The sequence below is a fragment of the Rhinatrema bivittatum genome, unplaced genomic scaffold (assembly GCF_901001135.1).
Source record: "Rhinatrema bivittatum unplaced genomic scaffold, aRhiBiv1.1, whole genome shotgun sequence".
NCBI classification, from domain to species: Eukaryota; Metazoa; Chordata; class Amphibia; order Gymnophiona; family Rhinatrematidae; genus Rhinatrema; species Rhinatrema bivittatum.
In genome coordinates, this window is record NW_021820831.1 from 38926 (window position 1) to 60672 (window position 21747).

The 21747-nt window shown below is 41.9% G+C and overlaps 1 protein-coding gene across 1 annotated transcript in view; it reads left to right on the plus strand.

The window, feature by feature from the left end:
- LOC115082188 (gamma-soluble NSF attachment protein-like) overlaps positions 1 to 21747 on the plus strand; it is a 116843-nt gene that overhangs the window by 10613 nt on the left and 84483 nt on the right. The window contains exons 2-3 of the mRNA XM_029586439.1: positions 11338 to 11405; positions 14078 to 14162. Coding sequence (XP_029442299.1) covers positions 11372 to 11405; positions 14078 to 14162 — 119 coding nt within the window. The 5' untranslated portion in view covers positions 11338 to 11371. The remainder of the gene's footprint in view (positions 1 to 11337; positions 11406 to 14077; positions 14163 to 21747) is intronic.

Below are 21747 nucleotides of genomic sequence, written 5' to 3' on the forward strand. Positions count from 1 at the left end.
ATTTTGACAAAATAGGTGACTGTTTATATGAAAAAAATTGGATTAAAAAGTAGGAAATATAAAAATGAAATAAATATTGTATTTTTAGATTGTAGGGATATGTGCAATAAATATTATTTTATTGTCATTGGTGAATGAATGTGGTATGAGTGGATGTGAAATATATAAATTGTTTTTAATGATATGTTTGTAATAAAGGAATAAATATTGTTGGAAATAGAAACAGGTATATATTGTATGTTCCTCCTTTAGTCCGACATCTGAATATTCAGGGTCCAGATGGAGCAGCAAAGCTCAGGGTTATGCAGGTGTGGAAACCTTATGTTGACTGATGATTATCTTGAATAGCAATTAGTCTTTTCCAGTTTCTGGCGCATAGGAAAGCCCTCACGTCTCTGAAGAAAGATTACCTTAAGGTCTTGGATTTCATGGACTCAAAGCCTCACTCTCTATGTCCAATTCTTCCGTTTCCACGTCTGCTCCAAGCATGGTCTGGTCTGCATGTTCTAGGCTCCAGGGCAATGGACCTGAATGAAATATCTTAGATAAAGACCTATGTGCATCTCAATTCACTCTTCTCTCAGGATACTATTCAGTAGCCCAATGTCGCAATGCTATTTTTCCCTTTCTCCAGGGAGGTTTATAAGGAGTCTGTACAGGTGGTTTTTCACAGGTGCTTCCTGCAGGGAATGGACCTTGAATTCCCTTTGTGGTTCTTTCACACCATATACTACTGGGGGTATTCTGTGCCAAAAAATTTAAAAATCTGCACACACAAATTTAAAATTCTTTGCACAACAACTTTAAATTGTGCTTATGTTATATTGATCAAAATAACACTATATACATGACAGTCTTTATGTAATTATTAAAAAATGTACAATAGAAAAAAGTTATTACTTAAAAGATGCAAAATCTGACTCTTTTTTTTTTTTTCCAAAATACTTTTTATTAACAGGGAAGCGGTAAACATACTCCCAAACAGGCACTTGAAACATACAACAGGGGTGAATCTCACCATCTATAATAACATAGCCAAACTGTAGTCCCACTATACCGCCCTTCCCTAATTTTCCATTTTCTCCCCATTACCTCCCTCCCCCTCCCCTTCCCCGAACCCCCATACACACACCACAGTCAGCCCGCATTCACACCTTAACCATCCCTCGCCCCCTCCCCCCCCTCATTGGATGACCATTGCAAGGTGTAACCGTTAAGGCACAGTCCATCTTGTAGAGATTTGGGGAAGGCATTGAAACAAGTGGCCCAGCAGGCACAGTAAATTTTGTCTGGTCGCCTCTTGCCAGCCAAAACATCCAGTCTTTCCAATTGTGCGAGGGAGGCCATCCTGCCGAACCAAGCATCAATCGTGGGCACAGTCAATGGCTCAGTCCAGCCGGCTAAAATAGTCAGACAGGCCATCAGAACAGCCACCCGTTCAAATCGAGCCTTAGATCGGCTGCCGGGCAAAAGTCTAAGCGAGGCACAGGTGAGTAGCATACAACCGGTGATACGGAGAGGGACACCTATGCAGGTCCCCACCACTGCCAGCACCACCTGCCAAAAGGGTCGGAGTGGTGGGCAATCAACCAGTCGGTGCAGCAGCGTGCCATCCGCAGTACCACATTTAGTACAGCAAGGAGACCTAGTTAGTTTCATCTTAAACCGGCGGACATCATCATAATAGAGGCAGTGCAGAAGTTTAAACTGTAGCTCCCGGAGGCCCAAGTCAGGCAGCAATTTATAAAGATCCTGAAACCAGCTCGCCATCTGCCTCTCAGTGACAGGGGAAACCAATACTCGAGACCACCAGGTAGCCAGGCGGTTTATAGGAGCGGCATCGCCAAGCTTCTGGCCAAGCTTTTTCCATCCTGTAATAGTATTCATCAAGCAAGCGGTGTCGAAGATGGTATTAACAAACTTTATCTCAGCCTCCAGCGTAGGAAGTGTCCAGGCAAAAGCACGCAGGTAGTGGCGGGCCTGGAGAAAGGCATAGAATTGTTTCGCCGGTAACTGGAAAGTTCGTGCCAGCGTGTCAAAGTCCAGTAAGGTGCGGGACTCAGGGTCATACATATGAAAAGCAAACATCACCCCATGCTCCGCCCAGAAGCGAAACACCGGGCTAGATTCGCGGCCCAGGAGAAATTCCACATTATTCAAAAAGGGAATCAACAGGGACCGAACTCCTGACAGGCGATGTAGCTTTCGCATCCATCGCCATGCTCTTACACAGGGAGATAACAATACCTTGGGATAATATGCAGTACGGCGCTGCTCCACCCGCATTTTGAATGAGGTTCAAGGGGGAGCCAGGGGTCGACATACAGTCCAGCATCCCAGCGTCGCAGTACCGATAAGACCCCGTAAGCCACTCGCCTACGAACCTAAGCTGACAGGCTACATTATAGAGCCGGAAGTCCGGCAAATTAAGCCCCCCACACTCCCGCGGGTACTCCATAGTCGTATAGGCTAATCGTGCGCGTTTCCCCCGCCATAAAAAGTGTTGGATGCTGGAGCGTAAGCGACAGATGTCCCCCACCGTCAGCCAACAGGGGAGCATGTGTAAGAGATAAAGGAGTTTGGGTACCAGCACCATTTTAACCAGGGCACATCTGCCAAAAAGTGAGAGCGGCAGCGACTTCCATAGATCCAATTGAACCTGAAATTTAGTAATGCAGGGGGAGATATTTAAAAGGTATAGCTGTTGCAGGTCCCTCGGAATCCACACCCCCAGATACTTAAGTTTACCGGGGGCCCACCGAAAGGGAAATACCCCTCCCCATGTGTCTGGAAGATGCGCGTTTAAGGCTAAGGCCTCCGATTTATCATAATTTTGAGACCGGCAACCAAGTGGAAGCGGTCAAACAGATTAATAATAGCAGGCACACTGGTTCTGGGCCTCCCAACAAATAATAAAAGGTCATCTGCAAACAAAGCCATTTTGAGAGGGTGCCCATCCAGACTGATCCCACTTATAGCCCGCTCCCATCGGAGGCATATAGCTAGGGGCTCCAGAGCCAAAACAAATAACAAAGGGGAAAGGGGACAGCCCTGGTGAACCCCACTATGGATAGGAAAAGCCCTCGTAGGGAGACCATTAAGCAGAATAGTAGCGCTAGGATTTTTATAAAGGATTTGTAACCATTGTAAATAAGCACCCGAAAAACCATACTGCTGTAGCACCCAAAACATATACTCCCAAGAAAGGGAATCAAACGCCTTTTTGGCATCCAGGCTTAAGATCAGTGCTTCTGCGTCGGCTTGGTAACTCAAAGCTGCCAATAAGCGCCTGACATTGTGCACCCCTTGACGTCCCATGATAAACCCAGTCTGATCCTCATGGATAAGATACCATTTCTGTACTTATGTTTTGAATTTTCAAAAAAAGAATTAAACATAAAAAAGGGGTCATAAGGACTGATCCCTGCAGTATGCCATTCTTTAGTGGTTCTTATATAAACAAAACTGATTCGATATGATGTATATTCAGACAATGAACTCACTATAACACCATTGGTGACCTGTGGTCACCAATGATTATATATTATATATTAGGGGGCACAGTCTAAGCACAGTTAATAGACGTGCATAGCAGCTTTCAAAACGCTGCAAAACCTCAACATGAGGCATTCAGCGATAAGCCCACGTAAATTTATGAGGTGTCCACACGACTAAAATACATTATCTTTCAGCTTATTTATATGGATTCTTTAGTGGTTGCCATTAAATTTGGAAAAGAACTAGTGGCTTGATTGTTGATATATATAGGAATGCTGACAGGGAGTGGAAAAGAAATTGTGTCCAAGATAAAAAAAAAAAAATTGGGGCCAAAACCAAACCAACGAAGCGTGTCAAACAGAAAATTCCATTCAACCCGATCGAAGGCTTTTTCCTCATCTAATGAGAGAGCAACCACAGGTGACTTAATTGAGAAAGCATGTTCTTGAATATGGAAAAAAAAGTCAGTTATTAGCAATAAGTCAACTTTTAATAAATCCTGATTGGTCAGAGTGGATGAGGGAGCACATAAGCTGGGAGAGTCTAGTGGCCAAAACGTTTGCAAAAATGTTATAATCTGTATTCAATAATAAGATGGGTCTATAATTGGATATATTTGTGTCATCTCACCTGGCTTCGGAAGCACCACTATGCAAGCTTTGGTGAAAGCGGAGGTTGCATTAGGTTGGGAGAGCACTGAGGAGAAGAAAAAGCATGCAGATGAGGAGTAAGATCTTTCTTAAAGGCATGGTAGAAGTCAGATGTGAAGCCATCGGAGCCAGGTGCCTTTCCACTAGAGAGAGAGACGAGATGGCCAAACATTTTTCTTCTGGAGAGATGGGATTGTCCAGTAAAGTTTTTTTTGAGCCTCAGTGAGAGAGGGATGAGAGATTTTCAATAAGAACTGACTAATAACATTACTAGATGCTACAGTTTCTGACTGATACAAGTTAGCATAAAAGTCTCGGAAGGCTTGTAGAATGTCTTCATCTGAAGTTAAAATTTGTCCTGAGGAAGATGAAACTTTAACTATACGCTTTTTTTTTTCTTTCCGTTTTTTAAGATATGAAGACAATAGATGTCCACATTTATTATTTTCATCATAGTAAAGAGCCTTCGTCTGAAACAGGCTTAAGTTTACTTGTATACTCAATAGTTGATTATATTGGTATCGGCCCTTAAGTAGACAGTTTAAAGAGCAAGGTGTTGGAGAGGCCATATGAGTTTTTTCAAGATGAGTAACTTCTGCCTGAAGAGCATTTAAAGCAAGCTCTTTGGGTTTTCCTTTGCCAGATAGTATAGCTAATGACGTCTCCCCTTATGGTAGCTTTAAAGGCCGCCATATCAAAGCTTCCGAGACATCAGGGGTATTGTTAAATCAGAAATAATCTGAGATTTTAATCCTGAGAGTATCCAAAAAGGATGTATCAGCCAGCAAAGTTGAACTGAAGTGCCATTGTTTGTCCACTTGTATAGGGGAATGTAGCCGATACGTGAGCGTCACCGCCGCGTGGTCTGATTTTCAAGATGGGACAAATAGTAGCTGACTGCAACATGGGGATCATCTTATGAGAAATGAGGAAGTAATCAATTCAAGAATATGATGAGTGTGGAAAGGAATAAAATCTATGTCTGTGGGGTGTAGTATTCGCCAAGGATCTGACAAGTCAAAAAGATGTGGTAAGATGCTGTAAGGCTTTGCAGGATTTAGAGATAGATGACCTGGCAGTGGATTTTTTTTAATCTAAAAAAGGATCCAATGGTTGATTAAAATCTCCTCCAGTAATGTAATTTGTAGAATATGTAACCAGTAGTTGTGCAAAAACTGTATGAAAGAAATCAGGATCTGCATTTGGAGCATATAAGTTGAGGAGCAACTTATATGCTCCAAATGCATCAATAGTAATGAATCAATCCATGGATTGATGCATCAATCCAACTGCAGCAATAGTAATGTAAGCTAAATCCATTGGCCAGCTAGATCCGCAGGCATGGTGAGTTATTGAGCTCAAAGACATTTATGTAGTAAAATAACTACTCCTCTCTTCTTGTGTAAAGCAGGGCTGTATAAAACTTGACCCACCCATTGTTGTTTTAATTCAAGCGATTCAGATTAAGAGAGATGGATTTCTTGGATAAGGCGATGTCCGTATGAAGAGATTGCAGATAAGTCAGTATTTACTTACGCTTGATGGGGTGTGAAAAGCCATTGATATTCACAGAAAACTGTCGTAATGGAACCAATGTTTGATGCCATAATGAAAAAGTGAAGTCAGGTATATGATCCTCATCGGCAGTGGCTTCCATTCTCTGTGGAACTGTATGAAGTAACATGGTGTGGTCATAGTTATAGTGCCTTGATGGAGAGAAAAAGACAAAGACGAAAAATAAAAAACAAAGATTAAGAAGTACAAAAGATAGCAAGCAGCATAGTCCAAGTAACGCCAAAAATGTTACCATGCACCAAAGGAGCCTCAGGGCAGGCTGGTGGCTAACAATCTTGTAGCTCAGCTTGTGCAACAATCAATTGTAAAAAAAAAATACCAAAAAAAAAACCAAAAACCAACTAGATAAGTATTGTAGAATGATTAGACACAGCTGTCACACCAGAAAAATGAGTTCCTCAAAATAATAGTGTCTACCAGCAAGAGAAAAGAAAGTGCAAAAGGTTCACTTAAAAAAAATAGTGAGCTCTTTGGAATTAGGACCTCACTGTTCTCATTTTTTGAACATTAAAAAGTGATCAGATGATCAAGTGACCATGCCCTGTGTTTGTTCTTGTGATAAAAGGAACTCTTCAAGTTCTGCTGGCTGTGGAATAGTTTAGTTTGGTTATGGCAGGTAACTTTCATTTGAGCTGGATATAATAGGCCGTATTTTGCCCCTAGGGCTTGTAGTTGAGGGCGCAAAGCCAGAAAGGCTTTCCTCCTAATGGCCATGGTTTTTGCCAAATCTGGGAGAAAAAGAATCGAATTGCCCTGAAAGTTAATGGGAGTCTTACTTCGAGCTGCCATAAGAATGGTAAGTGCCTGAGGATAATGCAGCACTTTGAATATTATAGGCTTAGGATATTTGGTATTACGAGGAGGCCAAGACGGCACTCTATGCGCCCTTTCGATTTCTAATGGGTGGTCGAATTTTACCTGCAAACAGGAGGGTACCAGATTTGGAAAAAAGTCCATCAGGTCAGTTTCCTTCGGCGCCCTCAAGGATGCCGAGGATTTGGATATAGTAGTGGCGGTTTTGGTTGGATAGATCTTCAAAATCTTGTTGCAATTTCTTTACGTCTCGAACCACGCGAGGGAGCGGCGCGGTGGCCAGCAGCAGCGAAGAGGTTTGTGACTCCACATCTTCCAGCCTCAATTGAAAGGTCGTCATCTGCTGCGCCACAACCTGCAGTTCCTCTGGATAGCTGATGTTGCATCTGTGTTGAGTTGAATCATTTCTTTCAACTGTTTCAGTTCCGACAGGACTAAATCTGCTGACGCCATTGCTTTGGGTGTTGGCAGCTCTCCGGCGATGGCAGATTTAGTCCTGTTGGAACTGAAACAATTGAAAGAAATGATTCAACTCAACATAGATGCAACGTTAGCTATCTGAGGAGAACTGCGGCTGTGGCGCAGCAGATGACGACGTTTTGAGCCCAATGATGCAGCAAAGGCAGCTTTAATTTTCACATATGTGGGGGTAGTCATTCTGAAAGCAGGTGAAGATATCTAGCAGTTTAAAGTGTGACAGCAATGTGGGTTTATCCAGATGATAGCTCTGAGATTGTGTGGAGCCACGAGATTAGGCAGCCATCTTGGTCGCTGCTCGAGAGTGCCCCCCATTATGATCCTTTTTTAATATCTACACCTCTGACCTGTCTTCAGATACTTGTAAAAAAGTATATATATGCTGAAGACATTGCCCTTATGACAAATGGAACTTCAAAGCAGTATCTGTCCAGTGACTCTCCTATGGCTTCTATGTGACAACGTCTAGAAGCATATCCCACCATGGGATTACCAAAAATTGAATAAATATGATGACATGGAATATAGTACTTTAATATTCATATTGAGCCTCCAGATTGATGCTATGTTCATTAAAGCTGCAGACCTTCAGTTTTTAAATCGAAACAATTTTTTTTTGAGTATTACAAAAAACCCCTGTATATACCATGTGCAGAAAAGCAGGCCAACAAGGAAAAATAGGCAATCAAAATGGAATACTAAATCCATAACATGAAAGAGAGAAAAAAAAGACTTTAACTCATCCATTCCAGAGTTCAGACACACAAAAGAAGAGACCAAATAATGAGAGCTTCTACAGTAATAAGTACTAAAGTTCAGTTCCAAAAGAGAGCACGAAAGTCTTACAAAGGGCCAGAAGTAGAGACAAGAACAAGAGAATAGGAATAGCCCCTCCAGATATTAGTAAATCTCTCTGATTTGTCCTGTAACTCCCAAGTTATATCTTCCGTACACACAATATCCCACACTTTATTCAAACCATTCAAGTCTCATAAAGGGAAGACCTCTTCCAAAATCTAGTGATCACACTCCGCACATCCAGCAGTAAGCTTTTAATTAAACAGCACAGTTTCATAGGAAGGATATCTGGAAGCCTCTCCCCTAACAGAAACCCAGAAATTGTACAGGGTATAGCAGATATAGAAGAATTAACAGTCTCAATCATGCACATCCTTCCCGAACACCTGAAATGGAGGGCATTCCCACCACAAATGTCAAAAGGAACCCACCTGATCACACCCTTCCAGCACAGCAGAGAGAAAGAAGAATCCCATTTATTCAAAATGGAGGAAGTAAGAAAGGTTTGAAATCAAATCTGTACTTGAGTGGTAACCAATCCCAAGGAAATAGAACAACAAAACATATACTTCCAAATTGCAGCCCAAATGATGGATAGATCTGGAGGATACAAACTTTCCTCCCATCACTTAATATAGAGATGAGAAGGGCCTGGAACTTCCTCTTTGATATTCTCATACAGGCAAGAGAGTAACCCGGTCTTTTTCCCTTCTCAATAGTACTTTCTCACAGCTCAATTGCCTATGCAGATAGAGCAACTGCTTTCCAGGGTCAATAGCAAAGTGTCGAATCTGACAATATTGGAAAGCAGCCACTTGCCGCCCTATTATGAGTATCAGTTTGTAGAAATTTCCTGAACTTTACTTCTCAAGTTTATTTAATGCCGCATACTAAGAGGAACGCAAAGCTAAAGACTTCTGGTATTCCAGCATTGGAGCTGGGTCAGAGGAGTGCATCAGAGTAATATGGTATCCCCCCCCACCCCCCGATAACTCCCGTAGAGGGGACTACTGTAAGTGTGGACCAAGAGCGTGGTCCGCCTTCATGGTCGAAGAGGACCTCATTGAATCCGGGAGCGCCGGTAACACCTCCCCACCTGGTAAAATGGGGTTCTCCCCATGGAAGAACCAGGTGTTTCCCGTGAAGTTGTGAGCAGCTTGGGAGACCTTGGAGGAGATCAGAGAGAGACTAAAGAAATACTTGATGAGTCTGTTTTTCAGACATTACCTAAAACCACCACATTGGGAGTTATTGGTAGTCTACTCTCGATCCCCAAGGATGTAATACACCGAGGATAGAGAAAACCCGGCTTGTATAAGCAACAGGATAATGGGATAATATCTAAGCCTAAGGCTCGCAGAACTGTGATGTTAAAAACTGGCTAACATTACCCTGGGAAAACACTATGGAACTATATTGCTAAGTTAGATACATCTATTGTGAATTGATGGAGGTGGTGGTAAAAACAAACAACTCCCTAAAAAAAGAATTCAGAATTATAGAGAATCATCAAGGAAAAATCTTAGATATGGACAAGCGTATTACACAGTTGAAGAAATATAGAGTCATCAGTAAAGATAGAAGAGGAGTTTCATAAGAGTTTTGAAAATTTAGAAAATTCCACATGAGTATTGAATTTAAGAATTATAAATTTCCCGATAATTAAAACATCTGAGCCCTGTGGAACTTTTCAAGAGTTTTATATAATACAGGTGTTTAAAAATTCCAGAGCAGTGTTTGCCTGTAATTATGAAGCCTTCTACATTGGTATAAGAAGAAGAACAAAACCAGATTTTATTGGAAGATAAAGAACAGAACAAAAACCTCCTGTAGAAACTTCAGTCAATATTTCAGATTTTCTTCAGAAGTCTCAAGAGAATATTGATGTAAAAAATGGAGGAAATTATTGGACAATTTTGCCTTTATTACAGACAAAGAAAATGTTTTAAAGTTTGGTTTTTTTTCGTTATAGGCTGAGTGTGTTCTATGGGCAAAAAGTCTGGGTTTATCCGGACCTAGCTAGGAGCACTCAGCTTTTATAGGAAACAATTTTTGGCTTTAAGGCAAGATAAGGGTGGTTATTTTTTATTGAAATACCCATGTAGATGTGCTGTTAAAACATAAGGGGAAAAATTACTTATTTACAGATCCGGAACATCTTAAGAATCTTCTTGGGAATGAATTCTGTCTATTAAGTAATAATGGGGGGTTACATGATGCACTTTTTCTTCCTGCAGTACACTTGTTATGGTATTTGTAGTTTGTTTAAATCGCTTCTCTAAATTTCCCTTATAAATATGGAGCTGAATATAATGGTATTTCCTTAAAAAGATGATATTTCTATTCTTAATTTTATGCATAATTTCATGTATAAATATATTCATGCTCTGTGATTTCTAATGGCAATAAATAAAAAATTTAAAAAACCCCCAAAAACATATTAAGCACCTGTATCCTTGCTAATTACAGAGTCGCCATTTATTTCCATTTCTTCAAATCCACCCTAATTTCCTCCAAAAATATGCCATAATTCAACTGGTATAACAGTCAAATCATGTGGAATTATCACTCCTAGATTCTTAAAATGAGAAATAACCTGAAATTATTGACAAACCAAAGTGTGTGTGTGTGTGTGTGTGTGTGTGTGTGGGTGGGGTGGGGGGTGATCTCTACAGTGCATTTTACAAGGCGTTATTAGAAACATTGACAGAGAACCCAGAAAGTATGCCCCCGACTTGTTTTCCTTATTCACTGCTTTCACTCATATTTTTTTTCCTGTTTTTCTTAGTTTGCTCATCTTTTTATTTTGACATGTTTTATTCTGCGTATTAACTTTTTATACTTTTTTTTTACCTTTTATTCTCCCTCTCTCTGGCCTCTTTGCTCATTTCCCTCTCCTATCTCATCACTCTTTTCCTTCTGTGCTGGCAGCAGCAACAATCTCTGGACCAAAATCCTGGAGGCAGGTCTGCTGTAACAGAAGTGACTTTTTTTTTTCCAGGCCTGCTGAAGTGGCTCTTCACCTAAGTCCCACCTCTGTGGTGTATGTTCCTCTGGCTTTTCTCTCCACCTTCTAACCTGTCCCTGCTCACAGTTGTGCCCAGCTTCCTCCCTCTTGTCCTCGCTACCCAGGCTTGTTCATACACCTTCTTTGTAAACCCTTGCTCCTATCTTTTGGTGAGCACATTTGGGAAATGTGTGTGGGTTGTTGTTTTTGTTTTTTGTTTTTTTTACTTGTATAGGTAAACTTGAAATTTCATGCCTTGCCCATATATTTAAAGAAGCAGAAAACTGTTTTAAAATCAATGACATTGTCTATCTTCAAAGGGGAGATTTTGTTATAGTTTTTGGAAAGGAGAAAAACATGTAAATGAGATTTCTTGTTGGTATCTAATAATATTTAGAAACATTTTGCATTATGTTAAGATAAACCAATTTTTAAATGTATCTGTAGTGTATATGCATGCTATTAGTAGACATTCATTTGAAAATAGTGTTAATATTCTGTCTTTGTTTATATTTTCAGCTTGAAAACTGGTTTTTGAAATGGAAACCAGACTATGACAGTGGCAGCCTCTGAGTATTCAAAAGCAGGTAAGTGACTGCAAAAATCTTCTCCCTGTTTTAGACACAGTGGTTGAGCCTGTTCCACTGCAAGAAGAGTGTGAGGATTTTACTCCAGGTAATTCCAGTTCTTGAGAGCACTTGAGGATGCCATCTCATCCTAGATCTAATGGCCATTGGACAAATTACTCGAAAAAGGAAAAGTTAAAATGATTACCCTCCTCTTTGTGATTTCCCTTCTAAATAAAGGAGATTGGCTTATGTTGTCCTGGATTTATAGGAGATGTACATGCATGTAGGTATACATCCAGATCAGAGGAATATCTCAGATTAGTAGTAGGGAAATAACCCGTTTCAAAGTACTGCTTTTTGGCCTAACATAGCAGCAATGGTTTTCACAAATGTCTTGTAACTATTGCGCTTTTCTATGAAACCTGGGAGTTCCTTGCATGATTGGTCAAGAGCACATGTCAGACAGGGACAAACAAAATGTATGGGGAGCACCATCTGAGTGATACAGTCACTAGTCATCAGCTACCCATAGTCCATGGCCACTCTTTCCCTCCAAAGTGGCCTACAACATAGTGGCCACAATGGAAGGAGTGGAATTGGAGTTGGACATTAGCTCGATGTATGTTGAGAATGTCGTGTCTTTCATAGTGTGGCCTTAAAATAAGCGTTTTCAGGATTCCACCAGCATATAAAAGGAAACCACATTTCTGTGCAGCCTTTATTTGTCAGGTTTTAGGTGGATCTTGCTTCATTTGAAGCCTCCTGCAATGTGATGAAAGCCCTCTTTAAGCTTTGGATTCAAGTAACCTGACCTAGAAAGTAAATTTGTGTCAATGGTCACTTTAGCCCATAGGTACGGTGAGCTCCAGCCTAATAATTTATCCATCTTATAACAGATTTCATTTTTAATTAGGACTTCAGTTTTAGGTGTTAACTGATAAGCACCCTGATGGAAACAAAAATAAACAATGTCTACTGATAAACACACCACTTATCTAGTAATCTCTTGCTTGTCCCATTGCATGTTTTTTCTGGCTCTTTTCTGTGCACAGTTTTTTAGCAGCTGATGAGCCTCCTTTCTGCTCATTCCCACCAGCTCTACTGTATAGCTCTTCCCTATGGCATGCATCAGAGATGGTGGTACGAGGACAATGAGCAAGGGTTGGGAGTTGGAGAGTGGTAGGATCAGGTTTGGGGAGAAAGTTGAGTTCAGACTGGTGGGGAGAGAGTGGTGGGACTGGTAATGTGGGAGGAAGAGTACTGGGCTACCTGTAGTTTTGTGGAGAAGAGTGGCTAGGTAGGGGGGCAATTGCTGGTTAATTGGGGGGGGGGTGAGTATTGCTTTATATCAATACACTGTGTTATAGAAATGTATGTATTTGATTCATCCAGAAAGGGTACCTATCAATAGTGCCTGTGCCATGAAAACACCAATTATTGAACCCTCAAAGACCATCTAGTTAGCTAGAAAATAAACATTTAATTTTATAATTTATAAACACCTAAAAGTAGAAGCCTTGATTATATGTATCCCAAATTTCTGCCTAAGGTGGTGTCAGATTTCCATCTTAATCAGTCAATCGTCCAACCAACATTTTTCCCCAGGTAACGTCTCCACAAAGCTGAAAAGGCCCTTCACTCTTTGGATTGCAGGAGGGCTGTCTTCATTGAGCAGATTAAAGCCTATAGAATGCCCACTCAACTTTTTATTCCGTTTGACTCTGATATTCACACTTATAACTCACCGCTCCCCAAAAACCCAAGGTGAGATTACATAGCATAAAACACACTCCCGTAGAGCATAACGTAAACAAGATACAATTATAACAAACACATTTACCTATTCACCCGGGGAAGTATCATCTAGGTAAGAAGGAAATTTGCATACATCCACAAAGACTTTAAAATACTTTGACAAAATGTACAGTTTTGAATTGGATAGCAACATTATCTCTGATTATGCCCAGGCATGCTTGACATTAGAAGGGGGCATATTAAGGCTATAATAATGATAGATGCCCATCTAAGGTCTATCTCCATTGAAAAGATTTTCAAGGCTATGATATGGCATTCAGTCCAAGCAGTCACATCCCATTATTGTTTGGATACTGCCTCTCAGCGGGATAGTTGTTTGAACTGTCTGTTCTCCATGCCCTCCTTGAGAAATAGATCCCAGCACCATCCGCCCCAGAGCCCATTACATTATTTCAGGTCGTCTTCCATGTTGTAGATAACAATAGTAATAATGTCAAATCAGAAAAGGGTTTGGACCAACAAAACTGTTTCTATCCATTGGTGATCTTGCTGTTTTCCCTATTTATTGAAGATGATCCTTAGCTAGGGAATGCCACTTGTTAGACTTGAAATTGCTTGTCTTCACTTGTAAAAGATGTCTTTTGAAGACAGCATTTCACCGGTTAAAAAAAATCCACTCACCTCCCCTTTTGAGATTGCTCTCTTCCAGTGAAAGTTATGCTATAGACCTGAAGGAAGCTACAGAGTTGCTGCTGTAGCAGTGCAAGAACTCCCACACATGCACAGTAAAAGCCTTTAGACCTATCTAGAAAGCTGTAGCATAGTTGCCTGTCTGGTGCTGAACGTGGTCCCATGACCCACTTGTGTGACTGGTGAACTGCTGCAGAATGTAAGACAATGAAATCAGTAAAATGTATTTTTTTTCCCTCTTACAGCTGTTGCTTTTAAAAATGCCAAACAATATGATCAAGCAAAGGAGGCCTATCTGAAGGAGGCTGAAAATCATGAAAACAATAAAGCGTATCTTTTCATTATTTCTGGGAACCAAATTCCTTGAAATCTTTTATACAGTAAATAAGGGGAAAATCCTTTTAATTTACATTTTGGCATAAAGGATTCCTGATGCACATGTTAACTCAGTTTAAGGTTGTGCTTTCAGAATGGTGATGCAGATGGGGTGAATAAGTCGCTCATAAGCTGTTCCTTTTTCTTATTGCTCCTCCACAGTATTGGCGAGTTGTTCCATCCTTTGGTTCTAGAGATATATTTGTATTGCTACGCCTACCACTCCCCTGAACTCCTTTAATTTTAAAAGGAGAATCACCAAGCATAACCAGAATCTGTTCTCTCTGAGAGCTGTAGATTAGTGTTGAAGGTTTTCTTCTTGCAAATTATTTTCTTATTTGAGGTATAGTAAAAACTCCATTATGTGGCACTTTACTATCTGGAATGTTCTGTTAACCGGCATCTCACCCGGGCAGCATGACAGGAAGGAAAGAATTGGATTAGGGAGCAGAGTAGTTTTCTTTGCACTGTTCACTTCAGCCTCACTCTCTGCCTTCTATTTAAAGCAAAGGATAGGAGGAGAGGAGCATGGCTAGATTAGGGAGCAGGGTAGTTGTTCTTTGCTTTGTCCATTCCAACTTTATCCCCCTTTCCTCCTGTTCCCTGCACACTGCTGCCTGGGAGGGAAGAGGCAGGAAGCAGAGGCAAATTTGATTAACTATCACCCTCTATTCCCCATGGATGACGAATAATAATGTTTCCTCTTCATCTAGCCAAAACACTCCAGATGTATGCGCCAAGCCAGCTAATCAGCAAATGGAGATTAACATGCTCCCATGCTGACCTCACCCTGCCAGTATTTTCAGTCTCCAACAAATAGTGGGTAAGCATATCTTGTGCTCTTAACTGAGGCCTGGTTAGGTTCCTTGTTATCTTGAGTGGTCTTTAGTCATCTCCCTTGGCCCCCCTCCACCCCAATCTCGCCTTCCTCCTCTCCTCCTGCTTGTTCCCTTGGGGGGTTAATTTTAAAAAAGATTGCCTGCTAGTGGCTTTAATAAAGTAAAAAAAAAAAAAGAGGAACCTTTCGTAAGGGCAGTATGGAGAGGCCTTCAGCTGGCAGCACTCTGGGCAAGTCATACACAGAGATTTTTCTCTATCCTTGGTCATGTTGGTATTTTCACTGGGGAGTGAGAGAATCGGGAGGGGGGGGGGCAGTAATGGCAGTGTTGTCCAATGCTGAGGTTATTTTTTATGCTTAATACAACTACTGACTAATGATATTAAGTCAGAGGGTGTACAGAAAAGCAGTTTTTTCTGCTTTTCTGTACACTTTCCTGGTGCCTGCCGAAATTAATTCCTGCCTTTGGGTAGGCATTAATTTCTCAGAGTAAAATATGTGGCTTGGCTCCACATTTTTAGGTACATTTTAAAAAAGAGAGCGCGCACGCGAACAGAAGTACGCCGGATTTTATAAGATATGCGCGTAGCCGGGGTTGGTGCGCGCAAAGGGGTGCACATTTGTGCAACTTGCGCGCGCAAAGTCCTGCGCAAGCTTATGTCCGCAAACTCCTTTAATCAGTCTCCCAATGTCCACTCATAAGTCGTGGCACAATTGCTTAAAACACTTCACTAAACTCCCCGACTGCCGTGCTGTTTTAAATGATACTTCCAACTTCAAGACGTCAAGTATTATTACATCCAGCGAGTGTCAAACCTCAAAATCTGCATCTTCTTCATCATGTATTGCAATTCACTCGCCTGTCAACGATTTTTCCAACGCTACTCGCGTCCTGGGCATTCTCGCATGCAAAAACCGCCATTAACGCATGCGAGAGCACCCTAATGTTTGGTACAATGCAAATGAGAAAAAGGGGAGGATATTGGGGCGGGAATTTTGGCCAAGTTGGCTGGGCTCACAGTTTTGTGAAGCCGTATCTCATGGCTTTAATGCAAATTTTAACTACACCTTTTAAATTCGCGTAAAGCCGTGCGATAGGGTGTTTGAGCTCCTGGAGAGCCAGCCAAGCTATCAGGGTCCTCTGGGAAGGGGGTGGGGGGGAGAGAGAGAGAGCGCCTAGCCATAATGCCCTCACGCTAGCTAGGTATTTATATCTCTGTGGGAGGCCCACCTAGTCACTCGAGGTTACCCAGGTAGAGAGTCCATCAAGCTAGGTTGAGAGAACATTGCACAAATCTCATCTTTGGGTGAGTTTCCTCACTCCGAAGGTCATCAAATTTTCACAAGAGAGCACTGTTCTGTTCATACATCTCACTTTGAATGTCAAAGTGCCCCTAACCCCTACACTAATACCTAAATCTTACCTCGAGTTACTAGGTGGGCTTCCCATAGAGATATAAATACCTATCTAAGAACATAAGAAATTGCCATGCTGGGTCAGACCAAGGGTCCATCAAGCCCAGCATCCTGTTTCCAACAGAGGCCAAACCAGGCCACAAGAACCTGGCAATTATCCAAACACTAAGAAGATCCCATGCTACTGATGCAATTAATAGCAGTGACTATTCCCTAAGTAAACTTGATTAATAGCTGTTAATAGACTTCTCCTCCAAGAACTTATCCAAACCTTTTTTGAACCCAGCTACACTAACCACATCCTCTGGCAACAAATTCCAGAGCTTTATTGTATGTTGAGTGAAAAAGAATTTTCTCCGATTAGTCTTAAATGTGCTACTTGCTAACTTTATGGAATGCCTCCTAGTCCTTCTATTATTCGAAAGTGTAAATAACCGAGTCACATCTACTCGTTCAAGACCTCTCATGATTTTAAAGACCTCTATCATATCCCTCCTCAGTCTCTTCTCTAAGCTGAACAGCCCTAACCTCTTCAGCCTTTCCTCATAGGGGAGCTGGTCCATCCCCTTTATCATTTTGGTTGCCCTTCTCTGTACCTTCTCCATCGCAACTATATCTTTTTTGAGATGCGGCGACCAGAATTGTACACAGTATTCAAGGTGTGGTCTCACCATGGAGCTATAGAGGCATTATGACATTTTCCGTTTTATTACCCATTCCCTTCCTAATAATTCCTAACATTCTGTTTGCTTTTTGACTGCTACAGCACACTGAGCAGACGATTTTAAAGTATTCGTCTGCTTAGTGTGCTATCTAGCGTGAGAGCATTATGGGCTAGTCACTCACTCTCTCCCCTCCCCCCCCTCCCTCGCTAGGCTGGCTCTCCAGGAGCTTAAATCTACTAAACATGGTCCCCGTAGTGGTTGTATGTAGGAAATACATCAATTCTGGCACTTATCGCAAAGTGCGAAAAAGTTATCACAATTTGCGCTAAGATAGAGCTTCGCATAGGTATTAGCACAAATTGCGATAAACTGCCTATTACCATAAAACATACCCCTTTTCCTATCGCATACGATATTTAGTGCATTTTGATAAATCCAGGCCCAAGCTGGTAAGAGTGAGTTTGGACTATAGTTTGCGACCAAGGATGTGAGAAAAGGAATAGATTTGGAGTCTCTTTTGTGGACAATTATGACAACAGATGCCAGTCTGTCAGGCTTGAGGGACTTATTGTCAGGGAGCTTGCCTGGTGGAGCAGACCAAGTGGTCCATCAATCGCATAGAAAGAAAAACGATAAGAATAGTTCTTCTGCAATTCATTCTTTTTTTCAGGGATTAGGCATAGATGGGCAAAGCCAGAGGTGGAGCAACCCATTTAGGAGAGGTCCAGGAGCAAACCATATCTATAGCTGGTCCTATTTTAGGGAACACCATGCCTCAACAATTGTGTCCTCTGAATGATATTAAACATTTTAAGAAAATGTTAAAAACATGACTTTTTAAGCAGGCTTTTGGGGTTGGGGGTAATTGAGAATGCAAAATATAAGATGACTGCTGGATGTTTAGAGAAAAATATATAAAGTTCATGGTTTGTTTTAATGTGTGTTAATATTTTAGTACTTTAATTATGTGTATCATCATAAACCACCATGATCAATGGAATGACTGGTTAAAAATGATTTTAAATAAAAAGGTATCCTACAGGTTGGATGTCCTGCTTACAAGCCTGGCCATTTAGAGGTCTTTCTATATGAGTTTCCCCTTGTGAGCAGGTTACTAGAGGATCTCCTTGCATTCGGGGCCAAACTTGATATACAGAACTAGTCAGGATGTTGGAGGGGGAACCATTGGTGTTACCTCAAGTGCAAGGTCTGTTAGTTCCAAATTTCAGTTACAAAATGAAGATCCCTACTCAATTTTTTCTCATGGCCTGACACTTGAGAATTCTTGTGTTGAATAAGAAGGGCTATTCATGAGGTGGTGGATACCATTTTTGTGAACAAGAAAGAAGTTCACTTCTTGGCATACATGAGAGTTTGGAAAACCTTTTGAGGTTTAGTGCACAGCCAAGTAGGTTTCTTCAAAAGTGTGTTGTCAATGCCTTACATGTTGGAATTTTTGTGGGAATGATTTGACCGTGTTTGGTGTGAATTCTTAAGGATTTGAGTAGCAGCAATTTCCTGTTACAGAGGTAGATTTTCTGGAAAGTATATTTCCTCTCATCCTGATGTGTGCCATTTTCTAAGGGGTGTGACACACATCAGTAAGGGATCCGTTCCCTATGTCGAATTTGAATCTAGTTTTGTCCTTTTTTTTGCTGGGCTCTATATTTTTGAATTGTTGAGGAAAATTTCAACCAAACTTCTCACTCTTAAAGTAGTGTTTTTGGTTGCAATCTGTTCAGCCTGGCGTATTTTTGAGTTGCAAGCCCTTTGCTGTAGGGAGCTATTTTTTATTTCCTTGGAGGACATGGTAAAGATTCATACAGTGTTCTCCTACCCAAGGTAGTTTACTCCTTTTCATCTTAATAAGGTGGGGTGTGTGTGTGTCCCTTCTTTTCATAGAGAGTCACTTAGGGAGGAGTATACTCAACTGCACTGTTTGGATGTGAGGGAAACTCTCTTATGGTATTTAAAGGTTTCCAGTAGTTTCTGGAGTTCAGATAATCTTTTGTGATGTTCTGTGGCTCCAGAAAAAGTGAGGTGTCTACGAAGGCTTTGATAGAATGCTGTATTAAAGTAGTAGTTGGTGCAGCTTATATGAACAAAGTTGGTCTGTGCCTCAGGGCTAAGAGCATGTTCTACAAAAGAGCAGGCAACTTCATGGGCTGAAAGATGTTTGGTGTCACTAGGGGATGTTTACAAAATGGCAGACTGGTCTTTCTTGTGTTCTTTTTTGAAGCATTCTCGTTTGGATTTTCAGGCCAGGAAAGAAGCTTCCTTTGGAGCAGAAGTCTAAGAGTAGGTTTTGGCAATGTCCCCACTGTTACAAAGTTAGCTTTTGGTATATCCCATGCATCTGTATGGTCAGACACGATAAAAAAGGAGAGAGTTTGGCTTACCTGATAATTTCCTTTCCTTGAGTCCAGCCAGACTAGTCCAGAATGAGCCCTATTCTGCCAAACATATTCTATTTCAGATTGTTCAGGAAGAAATTTCCTATTACTGCAGATTCAGAAGAGTGGTAAATTTGTTTTTTTTTTTTTCCTTTTGTTACATGAAGTCAGTTGTGTTCCTAGGATATTTCTGTTATATTTTTTGAGAGGCTCTCATGTCGGGGCGAGGGTAGTGTGGTAGAGATTTTAGTGAATTATTCTTAGCTTGTTACAGAGAGGTATACTGGCAGGCTGAGGACAGCAATGGGAGACTCTAAAGAGTGATGTCAGCAAACCTGTTGGACTCTGTCTCCATCTGATGGTTGGTGGGAATAACCCATGCATCTGGACTGGTCTGGATGGACTCATGAAAAGGAAATTTCAGGTAAGCCTAAATTTCTCCTGTGTTACCAGTGTTTGTTTATCCCAGGACAAGCAGGATGCTAGTCCTCACATATTGGTGACATCACCGACGGAGCCCAGCGCGGGAAATCTTTCTGTCAAAGTTTCTAGAAACTTTTGACTGGCCCTGTGAGGCCACTGAGCATGCCCCGCCCTGCCATGATATTCTCTGCCACAGGTGTCTCTCTTCGGTCTTCACTTTTCCGCGCTGCTTTAGGCATCGCGGGACAGGAGCCGTTGCGTTTTTTTCACACAATTTTTCTGACTGAAAAGTCATATTTTTTTGGATATTCTCTCTCATAGACGTCTCTAGGGGTTTCTTATCACCGGCTGGTGACTACCTCGCTCTTTATTCTCATTTTTGGAAAACTTCTCTTCTCAACGAATTCACATCATCGACGGCCGTCGATGACAAAATGGCTACGCTGCTTCAAAAAATGCCCGATTCTGCAACAGAACCATGTCGATCACCGACCCACATTCGGAATGTGTCCTCTGCCTCGGCGAAAAAACATGATGTAAGTACATGTTCCAAATGCGCCGAGATGACAGCAAAAGGGCGAAAAGCTAGGCAGGAGAAAATGGAACATTTGTTCCAGCTCCAACTAATTCCTTCTCCTTCCAAATCGTCGAAGTCATTTCCGGCTGGAGCGACTAAAAGAGCCTTGCTTAAAAAACCGCGCCTGGACGGATCGGTGATCATCCTTCTTCGCCATCGTCCGTAATATCGACGAAGTCGGCAAGACTATCTAAAGTTAAAACATCGGCATCGACATCATTGACCGTCATCGTCAGGCATCGATTGTCCCAAGAAGAATCGATGGCAAAGCGGCCACGGGACCAGGAAACACCGGTCCCTTCGACGCCTGGGCCCTCACCTCCATCGATTCCGGATACTCCTCTACAGGATCCTTCGTCGCAGCCTCCGCCACCGCTTACAACTGCTCTGATTCCACCAGTTGTACAGCCGGAATGTCTGACCTCATCAGACACGCGGTCATCCAGGCCCTCAAGGAGCAACCACTTCCGGCGACCCTGCCGATGCCTCCAGCATCGATGCCGGTGGGCCCCACCGATGCCCATTGCCCTTCTTGGCACTGAGGACACCGAGACTCGTTACGTCACCGGCATCGGTTGGCCCACCGATGCCGGTGCCCTTCTTGGCACTGAGGACACCGAGACTCGTTACGTCATCGACATCCATCTTCGCCCAGATTCCATCGGGCTCTTCGATGCCGTCCTCAATACCGTCTATGTCAACCACAGTTCCATCGAGGCAACCATCATCCGAGCCTCCCGAGGTACAAGACCTCGCATTTTATCGACGACTTTTGCAAAGATACCAAAATGTCATCGACAACCTACCATCAACAAAACCTCAGGACACCTTACCATTGTTTTCCACCGATGATCCACAGCCAGGCCCTTCAGGCCTTCACTTCCCTCCCAGGTCATCACCAAAATTTCCCTTCAGAGGTGACTTTGATTCTTGGGATGACCAGCAGTCTATAACATCCTCTGAGGCATTCATGTCTGAACCTTCTCCTCCAGATCAAAAAAAAAAATCACCTCCAGAGGATTTATCATTCTCAACATTCGTTCAAGGACATGGCTGATTCCATCCCCTTCAAACTCTCAGCAGAAGAAGATACCAGACAACAAACCCTTGAGTTCTACAGTTTGTAGACCCGCCTAAACAAGTGCTGGCTGTGTCAATCATGAGGTTCTCTTGGATCTCCAAAGCCGCATCTGGGAGCATCCATCCTCTGTTCCGCAGTGAACAAGCG